Source organism: Manis javanica, chromosome 6 (assembly GCF_040802235.1).
Source record: "Manis javanica isolate MJ-LG chromosome 6, MJ_LKY, whole genome shotgun sequence".
In the NCBI taxonomy this organism is placed as follows: domain Eukaryota; kingdom Metazoa; phylum Chordata; class Mammalia; order Pholidota; family Manidae; genus Manis; species Manis javanica.
The window spans coordinates 76,589,518-76,609,363 of record NC_133161.1 but is presented as its reverse complement, the minus strand read 5'-3'; the positions used below and the strand labels follow the sequence as shown (position 1 = coordinate 76,609,363).

Below are 19,846 nucleotides of genomic sequence, written 5' to 3'. Positions count from 1 at the left end.
GTGCCCCAGCTCAGGTAGCCTCTGCGATGCTGCCATTAGGGAAAGCCAGCCCCTGAGTATCAGACTCCACCAGTGAGATCTGCAGCTTCTCCTCCGTGGAAAAGTAATACAGGAGCAGAAATTCCCTTTTCTTTGGGCTGAGGCTAAAATGTGATCTGAGAACAAAAGCATCCCCTTTTCCCCAAAGGATATGATTTTAGGAAAGCTGGCCAAACCCTCTGCCCAAAATTCTTTCTCCACTGAGATACCAGATGCCATCATCAGTAATGTGTCCATGATGGTCTTTCACATTGTCCTCTGACTATGACATCTTTCCACATGAATATCCCTGAAAGGGCTACACAAACAGAAAATAGGACTTGACTTCAGTGGAATTGGTTTTGCTTAGGGTTACATGGGAACAAGGAGATATGCTAAGGAAGAAAAGGGAAGAGAAAAAGGATGTAGAAGACTCTCCCCCTGCCCCCCAAGGCACTTCTGGCTACTTCATAATTACACATCTGCTTGGATGCTGATGTGAAAAGTACCATCATTTTCTCCAATGATTTCAAAGATGAGTTTTACTAAAGGCCTGCATATTAATAATGCCCTGTCTCCTGGTTTTTCAGTACAAATATCAGATGGGAAATGTGGGAAATTAAGCAAGAAAATTATGTATATGATTTTATAATAGATAGAATTAACTAGATGTGATAGAAACCTAACATATTTCTTAAGCATAACAATTCTTTATCTATACATATTTATATACATTAGATATAAATACCCATTATTATATGTAATATATAATTATATAGAACATAAATACTATGCTTAAGGGATATGTTTATCTGTCACCAAGTTAATTTTATCTAACTTATCATTTTAACATAATTGGATGAAAAGTGGAAGTAAGACTCCTGTGAGCTAAAATGATTTCTGAGGTTGATCAATTTCTGGAATATTTTCTAAAAAAGAACAAAATAAACCAATTTATGATACCCTTATGACCCTTATTTTTAGAATAATTCAAAATAGAAATTATGGCACAAACTGAGAACATTTTCAAGCTATTACTTTCAATTTTGTCACCTTAATTATTTCCAGTGAAACAGAAACCCTTTCAGGAAGATGTGGGTTTGGAATTTTTTAACAACGTGTGGAAGTGCTTAATGACCTGACAAGGTCACTTAAAATTGTATGGTTCAATAATGCAGCCCCTCTGTGTGAGACAGATGCCCAGGTGATGCTACAGTGGCTTAGGCAGAACAAGACAACCTAACAATAGACCTGCAGGCTGGGAGAAGTCATTTATTTTCCCTTGTATTCTCTTCACATGATACTACACAGAGAGTCAAATGCACGTCCACGCATGCATAAGGCAAGAGAATAGAAATTAATTAGCTTTCAGTTATTGCATGCTAAGCTGCTGTGCTTATCTTCCCTGGGCCCATCCTGGAAAGATGAATTTACTGCTGTTCTGCTTTTTATAGAGAGCAGTATATTGTTTACTTAAAAATGGAAGATTCATTTTACTAAATATTCTTAGTACCGTGATTACATTCTTCAGAATATTAGTTCTGCAGCCATTTTTCCAATGCGTTGCCTTTTTTTTTTTTTTTTATAGTTTGTACTGCTGACTTACTAGAACCTTTCTGGGATTTTCTCAGCCATTTTCACCTTCTGTCCATATCACATTTCACTCTCCCGCACCATTTAGATCTGTAGCACAGCAGGTGGAGAAGGGATTTAAAGACAGAACAATGGGAAATAGATGCCTTCTTTCAAAAAAAGCCATCTAACTTTGTCTTGGGGAAAGCCTTTTTACTGATTTTTTTTAAATCTATGCTCTACTTCTCGATAATAATCATATTAAAGATCACGAAGGCAGATTAAATTTATCCTCAGAATTCATGATTTCTCTTCACAAACTAGAAACCCTTTGATGAGTGTTACAAAGTCATAGTGTTCTTGGGTGCTCCGGTTTGTGCTGGGAACATCATTAAAAGAGGAAAGAAGTCCCCCAAAAGACCCCACTTAGCTCTGGCTACTCTCGCTGTGAGTCTGCTCTGAACGGGTATGTGACACCTGCTCGTGCTACACACAAGAAATGGCTTCTTCCCTGGAAATGACTGACAGCAGGGACACAACCATTGAGCTGTCTAGTTTTTTACAAGGGGATTAAAGGAAAACCATGGAGATCTGTATGAAAAGGGGTTGTGGTAGTGGTGGGAGTAAAGTGAGAACAGGGTTCAGCAAAGCTGTTGAGTATGAAAATGAGAGGACTTTGGGAGAGGACATTGAGAAGGGAGCGCATAAGCTGCAAACAGTTCTACGGAGAAAAACCTAGGTGATAATAACCTCGGTATGATAATACCATAAGGAATGTATCTGGCATGGGGGTTTTCAATTTATAGACACATTTGAGACTATTTTTAAAAAATCTCTAGAAATCCAAACATTTAATATCCTAGACTAGGGTTTTTCAGTCTTGGCACTATTGACACTTGAGGCTGGGTAATTGTTTGCTGTAAGGGTGTGGACTGTAGGGTAGCCAGGAGTGCCTTGGGCCTCAACCCACTAGAAGCCAGTAGGAGCCCTGCCCTGAGTCATGACCAGCAGAAATGTCTCCAGACGAATGCTTTCGCAGGGTCAGAATCACCCTGGCTGGGAACCACTGGACTACACCAGTGGTTTTTAACCTTGGCTGAATAGTAATATAGCAAAATGTTAAAATTCAAGTGCAAAGGCCCATCTCCTAAGTCTGATGTTGAATGGCTCAGTCACTGGCATGTTTTTTAAGTGCCTGAGATGATGCTATTCAGTCTAATAAACATAATTGTCAGTTTAAGAAACGATGAGTGAATGCCCACTATGTGACCAGTATTGCCTGGGCTGAAAAACGTACAGAGATGAATGAGGCATTGTCCTTGGCCTAGAGAGGCTTGGGATCTAGGGAAGAGATGGACACATAATAGATACTTGTCCAAGATGCTGTAGTCAATTTCCTTAAAGTTAAATGTACATGACACTCTTTCAGCACAGAGGAGGAGTTGAGCCAATGGCACAATATTCAAGATCTGATTACATTTCCACCAGAAGAGCTAAAATTCAAAGGCAGCAGCATTAAGAAAGTGGAGCAACTGGAACTCATATGCATAGCCATCCCACTACTGTAAACATAGACATACATATAGACCCTTGTACACACATACTTCACTACTGTATACATATACAGTTGACCCCTGAACAATGCAGGGGTTAGGGAAACTGACCCTCTGCATAGTCGAAAGTCCATATATAACCTTTGACTCCCAGAAAACTTAACTACTACTCACCTACTACTGACTGGAAGCCTTACCAATAACACAAACAATTGATTAACACATTTTGTATGCTATATTTATTTTATACTGTGTTCTTACAATACAGTATACTGGAGAAATGAAAATGTTTTATCAAATTATGGCAAATCTTTGAAAAACTTTCCAATATATTTATTGAAAAAAAAAATCTCTGTATGAGTGGACCTGCCCAGTTCAAGCCCATGTTTTCCAAGGGTTAGCTGTGCATACAATATGTGTGCTTGTACAGACACACACACCGACACAGCACAGATGCAAACATGTAGGGAATGGTCATAGCCTCAGCTATGTCCCCTTAGCACTTACTCTTCCTATACACGCTAGTGGTTTCTTAATACAAGCATCTGCAACTCTACAGGGGAGCTTTCCATGGTCACAGGAGCAAGCTCTGTCTGTACTTGGAGCATGCCAAAAGTGTCATGAAGTTTTCTCCCCTGAAGCAGCCATTAACTAGTGACAAAGAGTTGTCCCCTCTACGCTAGTGACTAAGTGACTATGCTGGGGTATTTATGTGCAGCTCCCATCCTGTGCTGTCTCCCACAGGACCCCAGTGAGAATGAGACCCACCGGCACTCACTGATGCAGTCTGTATTGGATTCCTTCCTGCCTATGTCTTACTTCATTCCCCTGTAAACTCCCAAATCAACAATATGAACTCAAATCAGGTCTTGGGGTTTGCTTCTGGGATAACCCAACCGAAGATACATTAGTCACATAAGCTAAAGACCTAATGAAAGGGAAAAGAAGAAATGTACATCAACAGGAGCATGGCTAAATAAACTGGCACATCCATATAATAAAATACATACAACATAAATAATCAACATAAATGAATCAATCATGGCTTCTCATCACCACATTTCACCAAATGTAATTTTGAGCAAACATGTCATATATAAAACAATAGGCACTTTGTGATTACATTAGTATAAAGTTTAATATCTGGCAAAACTAGTTCGTGGTACTAAAAGGTCTGATGGCAGTTACCTTGGGGAGAAGGAAGGGTAAAGTGATAGAACAGGAACAAGGTAAAGCTCTATTTCTTAGCAGCCATAATATTACATGTTTGTGTACACCATATGATAATTCACTTACTTTTACACTTGTTCTGTACATGTAGTTCAATTAAAAGGTTTTTTTAAAATCTAAACTCATTGATCATAGAGCATATAAGAAAAGCAGTAGATTATGTAATGGGGGCGGGGGGCAGGAGTTGGGAAAAAGAGAGTAGAAATAGATGGGGTAATAGCATTTGCTTACAATAAAGAGGATTCTTGACCAAAAACTCAGTGGCCATCATGAGACTTCCAGCTAAAATAACTAAAATAAGCAAAGGCAGGCCCTGAGCCTGACCCATGAATTAGAGGTGGAGGAGATTGGAGTCTCACTAACATTTACTCACTGCTAATTTCTCCCCGTTCTTCATTCTTAGTCTAAGAGTAGATTGTTCCATTCTGAGCTGCCTTGGATCCTGAAAATATCAGCAAGAATATGTAGAATCTAGATAGGAAAATATATAATGAAGCATTAGCCAGGCTAACTTTTTAGAACTTCCTTACTCTTCCTTTTCAAAAGTCCTAACACCCCCAAAAAGCAAGACTCTTTCAACAGCTTTTCTCAAACAGCCCTTTCACTGTGCACCATTAAGTACTCACCCAGAATTTTTCTTATGTGAGGCTGAGCACCTAAGACATCTAGGAGGTGCTTTGCCCCAGCAGCTATGCTCTGTTGATAAAACACCATGAGAAATGCATCAGTAATCTTGTTCCTAATCAGTAGGTAAATAAACTGCGGATAGCCAAGGATTCACTCATACTTTCTTGTCTTTCTGCTGCACAATAACTGTAAAAGATTCTGTCCCCTCTGGCCAAAGGATTTGATTTCTTTACCTCTTGACCTCTAACAGGTCTTTCCAGGGAGATGCCATTTTCCATCTTCTCATTTTTGTTTTTATTCTAATTCATCAAATTCACTCACAGAAACCTCAGTGAGGGCCTGGTTGTAAAATGTCATAAAATTGGAGCCACGTCTCTGCGAGTAGCCTTTGCAGTCTTCTTTAGCCTTTATAAATGTGAATCCAGGCCGTGGCAGTAATATTCCCATTACTGAAAGCCTGTTAAGAACCACATTATTGTCTTACCTTAATTGGACTTCTGTCTGAGAGAAAAAAAATAAAGAACCAATTTAATTTTCTCCTGCCATTGACCCATAATATTTTTAAGGCATAGACTTGCCTCATCTCTACCAAATGGGCCCTAGGAGGGTTGGCCACCTTGGTATTAAACTTCTCAAATAAATCCATTCAAAACTGGGGTCAGAGCTAATTGGATAATGAGCTGAACTGAGATGTCATTCTCCTGACTTGAGGCCATGTCAGGCTCCTTCTGAAAACTTAGAATCTGATTTGGGGAACCAGAGTACTGAAGGGACTGACACTGGATTTTTGAGAAGGTTGTAAGTCTTTGTGGAAAAAAAATTCTGCCATTTGTTCTAGTTCTTTTTCCCCCCTTTAATTTGGGGTTTTTCATGCTGTTGCACCAAGAAAGAGTGATTTATTTTCCCATTTCAAATGATGCAGCTCCCTTGGTGAGATTCAACTTGAGAAACAGAAATCCCCCTGCCGAGTTTCACCGCTCTGAAGAATGATAGAGCTCCTCTCCAGAGAACCATGATTCCGGTTCACTGGACTTTAACTGTTGCCCAGGTGGGTCATTTAACTTAAAGGCAACTGAGTACTGCAGGAGGACATTAGGACCAACACCCAAAGGCTTCAAGCTGCTGCGTTGCCTGAAATCCCTCCTGCAGGACCTGAGAGAGCCCTTGGTTTTCCTACCTGCCTCCTCCCCACCCAGGCCGGCTGTGTTTGGAATAATGGTTCCTAACCAGGAATAACCATTCAGAGCTAGGATGATTCTTACTGTGAAACATTTGACAGACATGGCTTTTTCCTGTAGGTTCTCCCTTCATTCTCTTACATTCTAGTGTAGACACAGCAACCTTTATTTCAAACTAAAGATCAGGGCACTTTCATGGACAATGGATTTTTGTTTAGAATTGATAATGCATTTATTCAAAGTACTTTATTATGTCTTGTGTATTTACCTGACTTTGACAACAGACCATACTTTGTTACACACTTACCAAAACAAATCGAGTAAAAGGTAAACTTATGAGAAAACACAAAATTCCACCAAAAGCACATGCTCTAATACTTGCAGCCTATTGTTTCCATATTTACTTTGCAAGCTGTTCTGCCTGGCCTTGCTCAATTATTCTTTATACTTTTTTCAACTTTCTAATTTCTGTATTTTTACCAAAATATTATACATAAATGATTTTTACATGAATTTGACAAGCTTTAATCAAGAACACTAGTCCCTTGCTTCAGCTTTAATCAAGAACACTAGTCCCTTGCTTCAGCCTGTATCAGGCCAAGTCCATTCTCCAGTTATGCACCTTGGCTCTTCGGATAACATCCTCTCTACATTTTCTTTCTCTCTTTCTGGAACCCCTATGGATTGGATATTAAAATTCCACAGAATGGTCCTAATTTTCCTATTTTATTCTCTACTTTCCTTCTCAGCATTTTTGTCAAACTTTGAGAGTCTTCTCAAATACATCTTTCCATCTTTGCATTGAATTTCTATCTCTGGTATTTCATTTTCAAACACTCATTCTTGTTCTGTGAATGCTTCCTTTTTAAGAACAGACCATACCTATGTCATAGATGAAACATCTCTCATCTCCCTGAACATGTTATTTTAGAGCTCTATCTCTATTTACTCTAAGTTTCTGTTTCAGGTTATAATTTATATATATATGATCCTTGACTGTAAATTGATGTGTTCCTTTTTATTATATTCTGAATAGGTAATATATTTGCCTGCTTCAAAATGCAAAATATATATATATATATATAAAAGAATTCAGTAAAAATTTCCCTCCCATCTTTGTCATGCATCTGTTCATTTCCCATCTCTTGCCATTTGGTAACGATTATTCTTGGGTATCCATCTAGAGTTCCTTTAAGCACAGTAAAAAAAAAAGAATTGTCTTCTATTTTCACCATTTACATAAAAACATATTAACTGTTATTTATTTTGTATTACTTATACTGTATTACACCTTGTTTTTCTCACACTTAACAAATGGATTTTGACAATTTTTGCATCTCCATAATATGTGATACATAGAATGCTTCATTTCTTTTCATAGCCATATAGTATTCCATCTCATTCATTATTGATTTCTAATTTTTTTCTATTATAAACAATACTGCAGTAAACATCATAAGGAATCATTTCACACATATACAAATATGTCTGTAGGATACATTCCACAAATTGGAGTTGCCAAGTCAAAAGTTACATGCACTTGTAATTTTGAAAATTTATGTCAAGCTGCCCTCTGTTGGAGTTGTACCAGTTTATCTCCACGCTAGCAGGGTAAGGGAGTTCTTGCTTCACTAGAGACTGGTTAACAGAGTATATGTATAAATGCAAGTAGTTTTACTTTGTGTATTCATTGTCTATCGCCTCTGTAACAAATTACCACAAGTTTAGTAACTCAAAGCAACATAGATGTGACAGTTTTGGATGTTAGATCCAAAATGGATCCAAAATAGATTACACTAAGCTAAAAATTAAAGTGTTGACAGTGCAGCATTCCTCTCTGAAGGCATTAGGTTAGAATAAATTTTTTGCTTTTTCCAGCTTCTAGGGGATGTCTTTAAGAGATCACTATTCTATCAATAACAATTTTAATTTTTCTTCATTTTGACTGAAATTGAACATATTTTCATGTGTTTAACGACCATTTTCCCTTCTATTTTGGTGAAACTCCTGTTCATATTTGATAATTTTCCCTATGTAAGAATGTCTTACATATTAGAAATTAGCCCATAGTCTGTAATATCTGTTTGTGACTATTATTTCCTGTCTTGTCATTTGTGCCCCTATGCTATTTATGTTCACTGTTATTCAGAATTTAATTTCATATAGTTAGGTTTAACATTTTATGGTTTCTACAATTTCAGTACTAGTTAAAAAGGACTCCCCCAAATCCAGTGTTAAAATAATTAACCATTTTTTTAAATTTCTAGAATTGAATCATTTTATTTTTCATATATACATTTTGTCCTTTTAGAATTTGGATATGTTACAAAATTAAGATCTAGTTTATTTTTTTCCAGTTGATTAGTTGCCTAACATCATTTATTGAATGTCTTGTTTGAAATACCACCTTTATCATACACAAAATTGTATCACATGTTTGGATCTATTTATGGATGTCACATTCTAATCCATTGGTTCTTCCATATATTCCTAAGTCAGTATTACACTAGTTTAATAATTGAGACTTTATATATGTATTAATATCTGCTAATGCTAGTGTCCTCTCATTGCTCTTCTTTTTCTTGGCTATTCTTACTGATTTATTTTTCCATAGGAACTTTGGGATCAACTTGTTAATTTTTTAGTTGGTATTTTTATTGAAATGTATTAATTTTTATTGTTATTATTAAAATCAACTGAGAGAGAATGGAATATTATGTCTTTCTCTCCAAAAACTTGGTATGTCTCTGCATTCATTCTATCATTCTGTTGTGTCTTTCATTAGTGTACATATAGGTCTTTCACATATTCTGTTAAGTTTACTCTGAGGTTTTTCATTTGTTTTTGATGTCATTTAGTTGGAGTGGGGTTTATCTTTTCTAATATATCTTCGCAAATCTCTTGCTAATTCAGAAGCAATTGATTGTAACTATATTCCCAGCCCCTAAATGCTGTAATCAGGAGAAATAAATACTTGCAGCCTGAGTTCCCTAGAACGACAAGATTAGTTAACACATTTTGTGTTTGGAAGAGTATATCCTCAAATTTTAATTTTTAAATATTTTTGTTATAAAATGCTAAATCATACAAAAATATACTAACTCAGTGCAATTTATGAAGCACAACAAAATAATCATGCATGAAAAACATTCGGTCCAAACAAGAAACAAAATATAACAAATTGGTATCCACCTTTGTACTCTTCCCTATCCATCCGTCTGCATACCTCCACCTCACCTGATATGCATTTCCCTGAATTTTGTCATTATCAGTCATATGCATTTTTTAAAAAGCTTATCACTCCTATAGGTAACACCAAATGATATGTTTAGGTTTACTCGTTTTGGAACATTATAAAAGTAGAATCATAGTCTTTTCACACAATATTGTTTCTAAATAGACCCATCTTCTTTCCCATAGCTGTTATTAGTTTCATTTCACAACAGTATGATATTGTGAATAATCCACAAAATAATTTTTTAGTAATATTGGAAATTGGAGTTGCTTCCACTTGTATTTCCATTATAAACAACCCTAATAACACTCATCTACATGTTTTTGGCACATATATACAAGATTTTCTGTAGTATACATGTGTAAGAATGTGATTTCTGGGTAATAAATATGCAAATATTTAAATTCAATACCAAATTGTATGCTCCAAATTGCTGTGTATTTCTTTTGCTCTATATAAGGAATGTGAAAACTTTAGTTGAATAAACATTTATGTGGTTTTTATGGAATGTATCTTAATAGTAAATATTTTGGGCCCATACAATCTTTAGTGCAACCACTCATCTCTACTGTTGTAGTGGGAAAGCAGTTACACATGTTAATAAATGAGCATTCTTGTGTTCCTATAAAACCTTATTTACAAAATAGGTAACAGGCAGAATTTAGGCCAGTGGCCAGAGTTCACCAACTCCTGCTCTATATATATATATATACTAGTACCTCATATTTTATACTATTTAATAGCCAATATTATAGCAAAAAAAATTGATAAAGCAAATGTGACAAAAAACTATTTCTCTATAATTTCAATACTATGATATCCATTATACTTTTCTTCCATCATTTCTGTAGTTTTGAAATTTTTCAAAATAAAATGATAGGGAGGAAAAAAAATTCCAAATATATTCTGCCCCTCTGTTTTAAAATAGCCTCGTGAAAAATAGTGGCAACATAATGGAAAAGCCAGAACTAAAGTCCTTATTTGTGATCTTTGAAAAAATGCTTTAATGCTCAGCATTTTCAAACAATTAAGAAAAATACATGGTAATTGAAAAATCATTACTGAGTATTTTCAGGAGTAGGAATCAGTATCAGAATTTTTTTGTGACCTCAAACTAAGCTTCTTTATTCTACATTTAGGAAAACATCATTAAAAAATTTTGGGACTGCTCCCATATGTTACAAATAAGTAAAATGTTGACTATTTAACACATTTTACATCAATTGTAAGAACTGCAGATGTGTTGTTAATTTTGTTATCTCAACTAGGCAACCAGCCCCCTCCCTACCCTGTGAATCAGTTGATATTAGGGGATTTCTGGAAATGATCTGTAAAATGAATACTTCACATCTTTAGTGCTTATATTATTAGTTCCTGTGCCAACAATCTTATCAATAATCCTTCCCAGTTCAAAACATACAAAACAATCAGTTTTATCATCTATCAAATATATTACTTTTAAGAAACTTTATATTCAAGAATAGCTGTAAAATAGTGAAGTATTTAAAGATGTAATTAAAGACTCACAGAGGACTATAAGAAAGGGACTGGGCTGAGGACAGGTCATTTGGCTGAGGGCTACTGACCCTGTACAGTTCAGAACAAATTGTAAAGCATAGTTGCCTAGATTCTAAATGCTCTTGGTGCTTGCAAGATAGCCAGGTCATATGTGTTTATGTGGATAGGAGCATGCTACAATATACATGCATGCATATATGTTGTCAGAATGAATATATTCCAAAACATGAAAATCCCAGGGTTGAATTATTATGGGTGAGATTCTATTTTTTTTCCTTCTGATTCACCTGAACTGTTTAAAAAGAAACATCCCATCCTTTTATAATGAGAAATGTGTTCATTTTGATGGAGAAAAATGCCTATTAGTTTTATATTTTCATGAAAATATTTAATATCTTGGTGTCTGTACATAAACATATATGTAATAAGGATGAGAGATAAAGTTTTGCCCAAATCCTGTTGTGATATCTTTCAAGAAATGAATATTTACACACCACATAGAATATGACTGTGTTTGCCAGTTCCTATTACAGAATAAACTCCTTTGAAGGCAGGTGCTCATAATTATTATTAGCACTTGGCACATAGGAGACTGTGAGGAATGCTGAGTGAGTGAATTTATGAATAGTTGAATACTCTGTTAGCTTTTAGTATGTAAATTAAATGGTAATGGGCAAGTAAGTTCAGCCTTAGAATCCTTATTCTGTTATTTCAGTTTTGGTAAGAGTATGACGTAAAGTACTTGAATAATCATACAGTAAGACACCTCAACACTGCTCTTTTTTGTCTTTCACTTTACATGTCATAGCTCCATTCAACCCAAATAAAGACGCAGATAGCACTGTCAAGTTTGACACTTTTGGAGATGGAATGGGACGATACAACGTGTTCAATTTTCAGGACCTGGGTGGCAAGTATTCCTACCTGAAGGTTGGTCACTGGGCAGAAACCTTATCCCTAGATGTTGACTCCATCCACTGGTCCCAGAACTCAATCCCTACTTCCCAGTGCAGTGACCCCTGTGCCCCCAATGAAATGAAGAACATGCAACCAGGGGACGTCTGCTGCTGGATCTGCATCCCCTGCGAGGCCCATGAATACCTGGCTGATGAGTTTACCTGTATGGACTGTGGCCTCGGGCAGTGGCCCACTGCAGACCTGTCTGCCTGCTTTAACCTGCCGGAGGACTACATCAAGTGGGGGGATGCCTGGGCTATTGGTCCAGTCACCATCGCCTGTCTGGGGTTTATGTGCACGTGCATGGTCGTGACTGTTTTCATCAAGCACAACAACACACCCTTAGTCAAAGCATCAGGCCGGGAGCTCTGCTACATCTTGTTGTTTGGGGTTGGCCTCTCGTATTGCATGACATTCTTCTTCATTGCCAAGCCATCACCAGTCATCTGTGCACTGCGCCGCCTGGGGCTGGGGACCTCTTTTGCCATCTGTTATTCAGCCCTGCTGACCAAGACAAACTGCATTGCCCGCATCTTTGATGGGGTAAAGAATGGCGCTCAGAGGCCAAAATTCATCAGCCCAAGTTCTCAGGTTTTCATCTGCCTGGGTCTGATACTGGTGCAAATTGTGGTGGTGTCTGTGTGGCTCATCCTGGAGGCTCCAGGCACCAGGCGGTACACCCTTCCAGAGAAGCGGGAAACAGTCATCTTAAAATGCAATGTCAGAGATTCCAGTATGTTGATCTCACTTACTTATGATGTGGTCCTGGTGATCTTATGCACTGTGTATGCCTTCAAAACGCGGAAGTGCCCAGAAAATTTCAACGAGGCCAAGTTCATTGGTTTTACCATGTACACCACATGCATCATCTGGTTGGCCTTCCTCCCTATATTTTATGTGACATCAAGTGACTACAGAGTAAGTCTTTGAATGGTTTCTTCTGTTCCTTCTTTTATCCTGCCAATGTTTTGTTATGTAAGATTTAAAATAGAGTCCTTTTATTGTATCTCAGCAATTAGGTAGGTATATAGGTATATATGGAAACTTATTCAGTATGTTTTAAAAGCCTACTGTGTGAAAAGTGCCTACTTTGACCAACTCTAACCTCACTCTGTGGGATGCTTTGCCTACCTGAGGTCCTGTATCTTCATTAGCACCCTGGAAAGCAAGTAATTAGGGCCTACCATATGCAAAATTAATTAGTGCCTACTTGTGCTTGATACAGAGAGGAAGATAATGTAAGTGACGTGGTCATTTAAGTATTTTATAATCCAGAAAGAGAAAAATTAATACATACATACATACACATACACATACCGCTAAAACCTTAAATTTAGCAAGTGACTGACAAGACTCAAACCACTAAGATCTAATGAGAATACTTCAAATCAGACACAAGGAGACCTGGCCGCCAACAACAGATCTGTAAATCAAAATAGACTTGCAACATTAAGCCAGGATCAGTTTAAAGATCTAAAAACTTTCATTCAAGCTTCATTATTTGAGTCATTCTTATTGAATCACTACTTCTCTTCAACAGATCTAACTACAATGTCAATTTGTTATCTACTTTTTCTACAACTTTAGTTCCTGTAGACATATGGTACTGAAACCATGAACCACATTAAAGGAAGAGCAAGAAAAATAAAGAGCACATTTCTATGTTGGGGTAATGGTCAGGCTTTCTAAGACTACCTATAAAAACATTTGAAAATCTGTCAGAAGATGAAACATCAGAACTGAATCAGCAAAATCAAAGGTCAGAGTATATGAACAACAGGGGAGTTTGAACCTTTATGATATGGGCATTAAAGTGGAGAATTATACTTAGTGTATTTTAATGCCCCCAATTCTATCTTTTGTCTTTATGTACACAGCCACTCCTATAGATCTATAAGGGCTTTTTGTAAGTTCTTAGGAAACCATCCATTGCAGATAGGATTTGGGGTATTGGGACTGCAAAATAGTTACAGTGTTAATTATTTCACCCTGGATATGACTTGAAACTATTCATTCACAAAAAAGGCTAGTAAAAATATAAAGCAGAAAATGCTACTGAGAATAAACAAATAGCATTATAAAAATTTAATTTTATTGAATAAATTAGCATTTATTTCTAAAACACAAAAAATGACCTTTTTTCCTTTAACATGATCACAACATAGATCAACTGACTAGATGGAACTAGCTGAAGATAAGCTGAAGTTTCACCTCATGGCAGAAAATCATAAGGCAAGTGGGGCAGAAGTGTGGAGTTGAGTGAGTTTCATGCTAAGTAAGACATCTGATCACACTAAGGTCAGCTGAGGGCCTCACTCCTTACAGTAATGCCAATCCTAAATTGACAAAAGAAATGAGAAGGTAGACTGGAGCCTCCAACACAGTGGTTTTCAAGTTTGCACGTTGAACCAACTGGGTAGCTTTGAAAAAACTATGGATACCTTGGGCACAGACCCAGATGTCCTGATTTCATTGGCCTGGGTGTGGCCTGAACTTCAAGAGTTTTCAAAGCTCCCCAAGTGACTAATTTGCTGTCAAGATTGAAAACCACTGCTAATGAATTGCATGCTCTTCTTGCTCCACAGATGTCTTTAGTTTGGCCTTGTTTTGAAACTCTTTGAAATACTTGTCAAAATTAGAAAATTGAGAAATTTTACAGAAGTATCCAGATTTTTGGCTTCTCTTAACAAAGCTAAACACGTAGACCCAACAGCGAGCTGGACCTGAGTAGTGTTTATTCCTCTAGACAGAGCACCCACTCCTGCTACCCACAGCAGCCACCAACCCCTGGGTCCTTAAACCTGGATCCCCTCACTTATGCATCTTGGACCTATAAGCATTTGAGAATGGAAAAATCATCTAGAAATCCCAAAACAAGACTGAAATTTAAAATTTCCCAGAGGAAAGCCATGTGGCTCAGAAAGAATTAACAGCATTAAGAAAGCCCCCAGTCATTGAAAGGCAGCTAAAAGTAATTTGGGCATGGAACAGCCCACAAGGTTTATGAATCAGTATTTTGCCACCCATGGTGAGTATAAATATAGAGCACTATTCCAGTCTTCAAAAAGCTTATATCCCAGCTGGGGAAAAAATACCAAGCATGAAAGAACTCAAGATTAACACAGCATACTTTATCACTAAACTGGTGATTACAAATTCTTAAATGCCTGCAGGTTTTAAAGAAGAATTGGATCAGTAAGAGCTTGGTCTTTGCAGTAATACTCCTTGAAGTGGAGGGATTTCTCTCTGTCCCTTGGGAAAGTGGAATTGTGGTAGTTAGAGAGTACAGGGCATATAGAGAATATTCTTGAAGCAAGACAGAATGAAGTAATATCATCTTAGTCAAGTGGAAGGTGGCTGAGGAGGAGTCTACTGAGAAATTAATGGGGATTGGCAACTTGCTCCAGTTTCACCAGGCAGAAGAATTCATTTCAATAATGTTTAAGGTCTTTGAGGTGCTGTGATTTCTAAATTTTTCTTTTCTTTTGGCTGGTTGTTTGCTTAGGGAAAATAGTGTCATGACGAAAAGGTAAGAGGGAAAGGAAGGAACTGTCACTTCCTGACCAACTCTGACCTCACTCTGTGGGATGCTTTGCCTACCTGAGGTCCTGTATCTTCATTAGCACCCTGGAAAGCAAATTTCATTATCCTCTGGATAGGTGAGTAAACAGACTTAAAGGATAATTAACTTCCTAGGTAGCACAGTTAAGAAATAGTAGGACAGGTTTTTCAGATCCAAATCATGCCTTTCATGTTAACACACACAGACATCTACCCTTAATATGGAGGATGGATTTGAAAGAGTAGAGCCTAGAACAAACAGAATTGATTGAAGCTTTTACAACCATCCAAGACAGAGCAAGAACTTGGGTAACAATACAAAAATTCCAAGGATCTTTGAGAAATATCCAGGCCATTTTCTTCTGTATCACAACGAAACCATCCCAAATAGTAAAAGAATCAAACACTGAGTCATCAGGGATCCAATACTTTGTTTAAATAGTGTAAATAAAAACTAGGCCATGTTTGGGTGGGAAGTTATCCATAAAGGAATTAATCAATAGTAAATACAGAGGGTTTTGTTTGCTAGTGTCTTCCAAAAGTATTTAAGCACTTATTATGGGCCGTGGTGACACAGCAATCCGCACAGACAAGTCTCTCCTCTTTTCTAACTTACAGTCTAGTGGGGAGTGAGAGGAAGGTAGAGATGGAGAGTACATAATGAGCAAATGAAAACACAGGGTAATTCATGCATTTACAGTAAGAAGGGATGGAACCCACGATTCTGGGTTTCTAGCAAGCTCTCAAATGATGGAGGTGCTGCTAGACAAAGGACTGTACACTGAGGGCCAAAATGCTGGATTATTATTTGGGTTGGGGCAAGTGAAGCACTTTCCCGAGGGTGGGCAGAGACTCTAGAATTTTGACAAGGTTCAAATACTTAGAAAGAAAATTCAGTTTTCTTATGTTAACTATTTTGAAGATTGAAAAAAATATATCAAATCTCAAATTTTTTCAAAAACTGCCACTCCTACTAATGCATTTCCTAATCACTGAAGGAGGGGAAGGAGCCAGCCATGGGATTTCTTCATGCTTAACAGAAGAAACAGCAAGTACAAACATGTCTCGGCAAAAAATGCCTTAGGAAAAAAGGGATCTATGGCTACAGTTTAATGAATAGATGGAAAGGTGATTCTATATGAGAGGTAGGCAAGGAAGCTAGATTACATAGGACTTTATGGCCATAGCAAAAAGTTTAGATTTTATTCTACATGGAAAGAGAAACCATTGAAAGGTTTTTTAAGCAGGGAGTTTAATGATCTCACATTTTAGGGGGAAAAAGATCAAGCTGATAACAACACAATAACTATATGGACAGAAAGACAAAGGCAGGAGTGGGGAGACGGGTTAGGGGGCTGAGGTAGGTGTCCCAGTCACAGCCTATGGTGGCAAAAGCTGATGGGAGGATGTTTACAATGGAAATAGAACCTGTCAGGAGCTGTGAAGGGGTTTTCCCCACCTTGCAGTCTAACAAATTAGCCTCCCACAGTTTCAGGGAACCTGGCAGAAGACCTGAGACTCCTGATTCCGAGATAAAACATTTTGTTACTTAGAGCCATCCTGTAACTAGAATGTCAGCATTTATGTTGCTTCCCCAAGTTCCCACTTTCACTAAGCAATGCCACATGATCTAGGTGACCTCTGCAAAAGCAGTAATCAGGAAAGAAGTAGTATTACTGATTTTTCTTTAAGATTGAATACAGCACAGGACAGCACTATTACTGATCCTAGCTTCATTTAAAATGTTGGTACTGTGTTCATCACAGGATCGTAGCATTCATTTCTATTTTTTTTAATGCTGCAAAAATATCATTTGTCTTGATGACTGAACTTTTATCATCCCCTAAAACTGCATCTAAATCAAGTGTCACATGCCTCATTCTACTTCTAGCTCAGCTTTTCCTCTAACAAGTCTGGGTAAGATGGTGAGTTGCTCGTCTGTAACCATCAGAGCATAAAAATTTGAGTTCTTCCCTCCCCAGTTTCCCAGCATACTGGGTCTCGTGCATGGGTTTCAGCCACCCTTGGGGATGACAAGACCTTAGTGCTATCTGTAAGCACCTTTGTCCTTAAAGCAAATAAAATCAGGGTGGAGAGTAAGGGAGGAATCAGGCAGCATGGAGGGAGAGAACAGCCCCGGGCCCATAACTGAGGTACATTTGCTTTCACTTTTAAGTGCACAGCAGCCCACTCATGGCTCAACCAAATGAAGGTCCAATGTTTCTGAGTCCCCAAAACCCTGTGTTGGATGATGGCAAGATCATCATTACTGTCACTATTCATTTCAACTTTGGGACCTCTTGATTCAGAAGCCAGAGCCAGGTAGTGTTCTGCTTGGGGCACGTGGTATGTGCACCTCTGCTAACCCGGCCTTGACTCACACAGCAGCAACATTTTTTATAGAGTTCATCTTAATCCAGGGCATTTGCTGTCTCATCATGATAACCTCTCTTAGGGTCTTGCCTGGTTTTAGCACAAGGGCTAATGAAGTTTTCCAGGGCTGCAGCTAATGCAAGAGTTTATCTAGATTTCTTTGCATCACCTTCTCATTCTTTAATGCAGCCCCTTTGTCAGCATTTTAAACCCAACCCAGGTCAGTGGGAACTCAAATACTAGTCAGTGTCCCATCTGTGGTTTCCCAGAGCATTTTTCTGTGTCAGGGAAATCTCACAGGGTGGACCAAAGTTCCTTTTTCAAAGGAGATTCTGCTGCAAAAAACTGAGAACTTTGTCATCTTGGAACGGACCTAAGTTAGTGTGAGAGTGTGTACTGTGGTAGATGAGCTTGGGAGGCTCCGGCTGTAGCTGTTCTTCCTTCCCAAGCCTCGTACACCCTGCCCCCTCATCTCCCAAGAGAATCACACAAAGTTCAGATGATTCACTCGGTTTCTGCCTTCTCTGAAGGTCCCTCTTTTCATGTTCAGTATAGGTTCCTATCTCCACAATTTTTATATGAAAGGGAGTGGAACTTTCTGCCCACCTAGGATCTGAATCAGACTGGGGAGGAAATCCAACCCCTCCCCACAAGAAGAGAGAGCAACAATCACAGCACCAGTTCTGGAGCTCTCTCTGAATCCACTTTGGAGCCTGCTTCCTGTCACACAGCATGTGACCCTCTACCCAAGTCCTTCTCAATAATAGGCAGAGGAGTGGGGCACTATTTATTGCTCAGTTGGCCATACAATTTGGTCAACATGTGTGCTACTCATTCCCATGGCCTTTCTCTCAACTCCTGTTAGCTGATTCATAAGACCTTCATACTTCCTCTTCAGAAAGCCAATACAATCCCATTACCCAAACCATCAAAGAGTACCGAGTCCGAGACTTTATATTTACAAAGTAACATATTGGCATGCCACAGCCCTGTGACCTGACAGAAAGAACTTTATGACTCAAAGCAATAGCAGTAGCCAGAATGTCAGCATTGGCTCTGCTTCCCGGAGCTCCCCTTCTCACCGGCTCTGCAAAGTGAACCAGGTGACCACCATCTAGTCTGTGAGATTAGGGGGCCTGAATTTTTTATAGTGGGTGATATTCTGGCCCTGTGCTCCACAGGTAGGCACTATCTCTATCTTCTAAGGCTCTTTGTAATGCAAACATACTTGAAATTCCAGAACAAAAGCAGCCAGAACCTGTGCTTGAAAAGCATATAAAGCACAAGAGACCACAGAGAACTAACTACCTTCTGAAAGAACAACAGAACTTGCTGTTGGCTTGGATGTGGGTATAAGAGAAATGGCAAAAGCCAAGGATGACGCTCAGGTTTCTCTGACTTGTGCAGTTGGATGGCACTTGGTGTCACTCAAATGGAGACACTTGAGGAATCTGAAGTACTTATTCCATATCTAAAATGATACACAAAATGGCAGTTGAATATAAAATCTGGAAGACCAGGAGATAAGATTAGAACTAGTAACAAATATTCGAACATCATCAACATAGGAGGTTCTTAAGCCACAGAACCTGATGAGACGACGAAGAGAAGAGAGTACAAACCTGAGGTCTGGGACAGTCCAGCTCTGAAAGTTCGGTTAGAAAAGAATCAACAAAGACTGAGACAAGGGACTGGCAGCGAGGGAAGCATGTGGTCAGGAAGCCAAAACAAAGGAGCCGGTTAACCAAGTCAAGTGTTGCTAAGAGTTTGAGGAAGATGAAAACAGAGCAGCATGGCCTGGTGGTGTACAAAGAAGCAGATCAAGGAATTACAGATGAGTACAGACTGGGCAACTGAAACTACAAGGCTAATACTCAGGCTTTTTAAAAATGAAAAGGTGTCAAATTTAAAACAGGTAATATTGGCAATAATATGTGGCATAAATTATGACCAAAATGTGACTTTAGCTCTGTTTCCTGTGGCGCCTTTAGTATTTAGTGACAGGAGTCATCCCCCTCCCACCC

The 19,846-nt window shown here is 38.3% G+C and overlaps 1 protein-coding gene across 2 annotated transcripts in view; it reads left to right on the top strand.

The window, feature by feature from the left end:
- GRM3 (glutamate metabotropic receptor 3) overlaps positions 1–19,846 on the top strand; it is a 217,911-nt gene that overhangs the window by 178,291 nt on the left and 19,774 nt on the right. For both annotated transcript variants that reach the window (XM_073238900.1, XM_017669587.3), the window contains one exon: positions 11,740–12,806. In XM_073238900.1, coding sequence (XP_073095001.1) covers positions 11,740–12,806 — 1,067 coding nt within the window. The remainder of the gene's footprint in view (positions 1–11,739; positions 12,807–19,846) is intronic.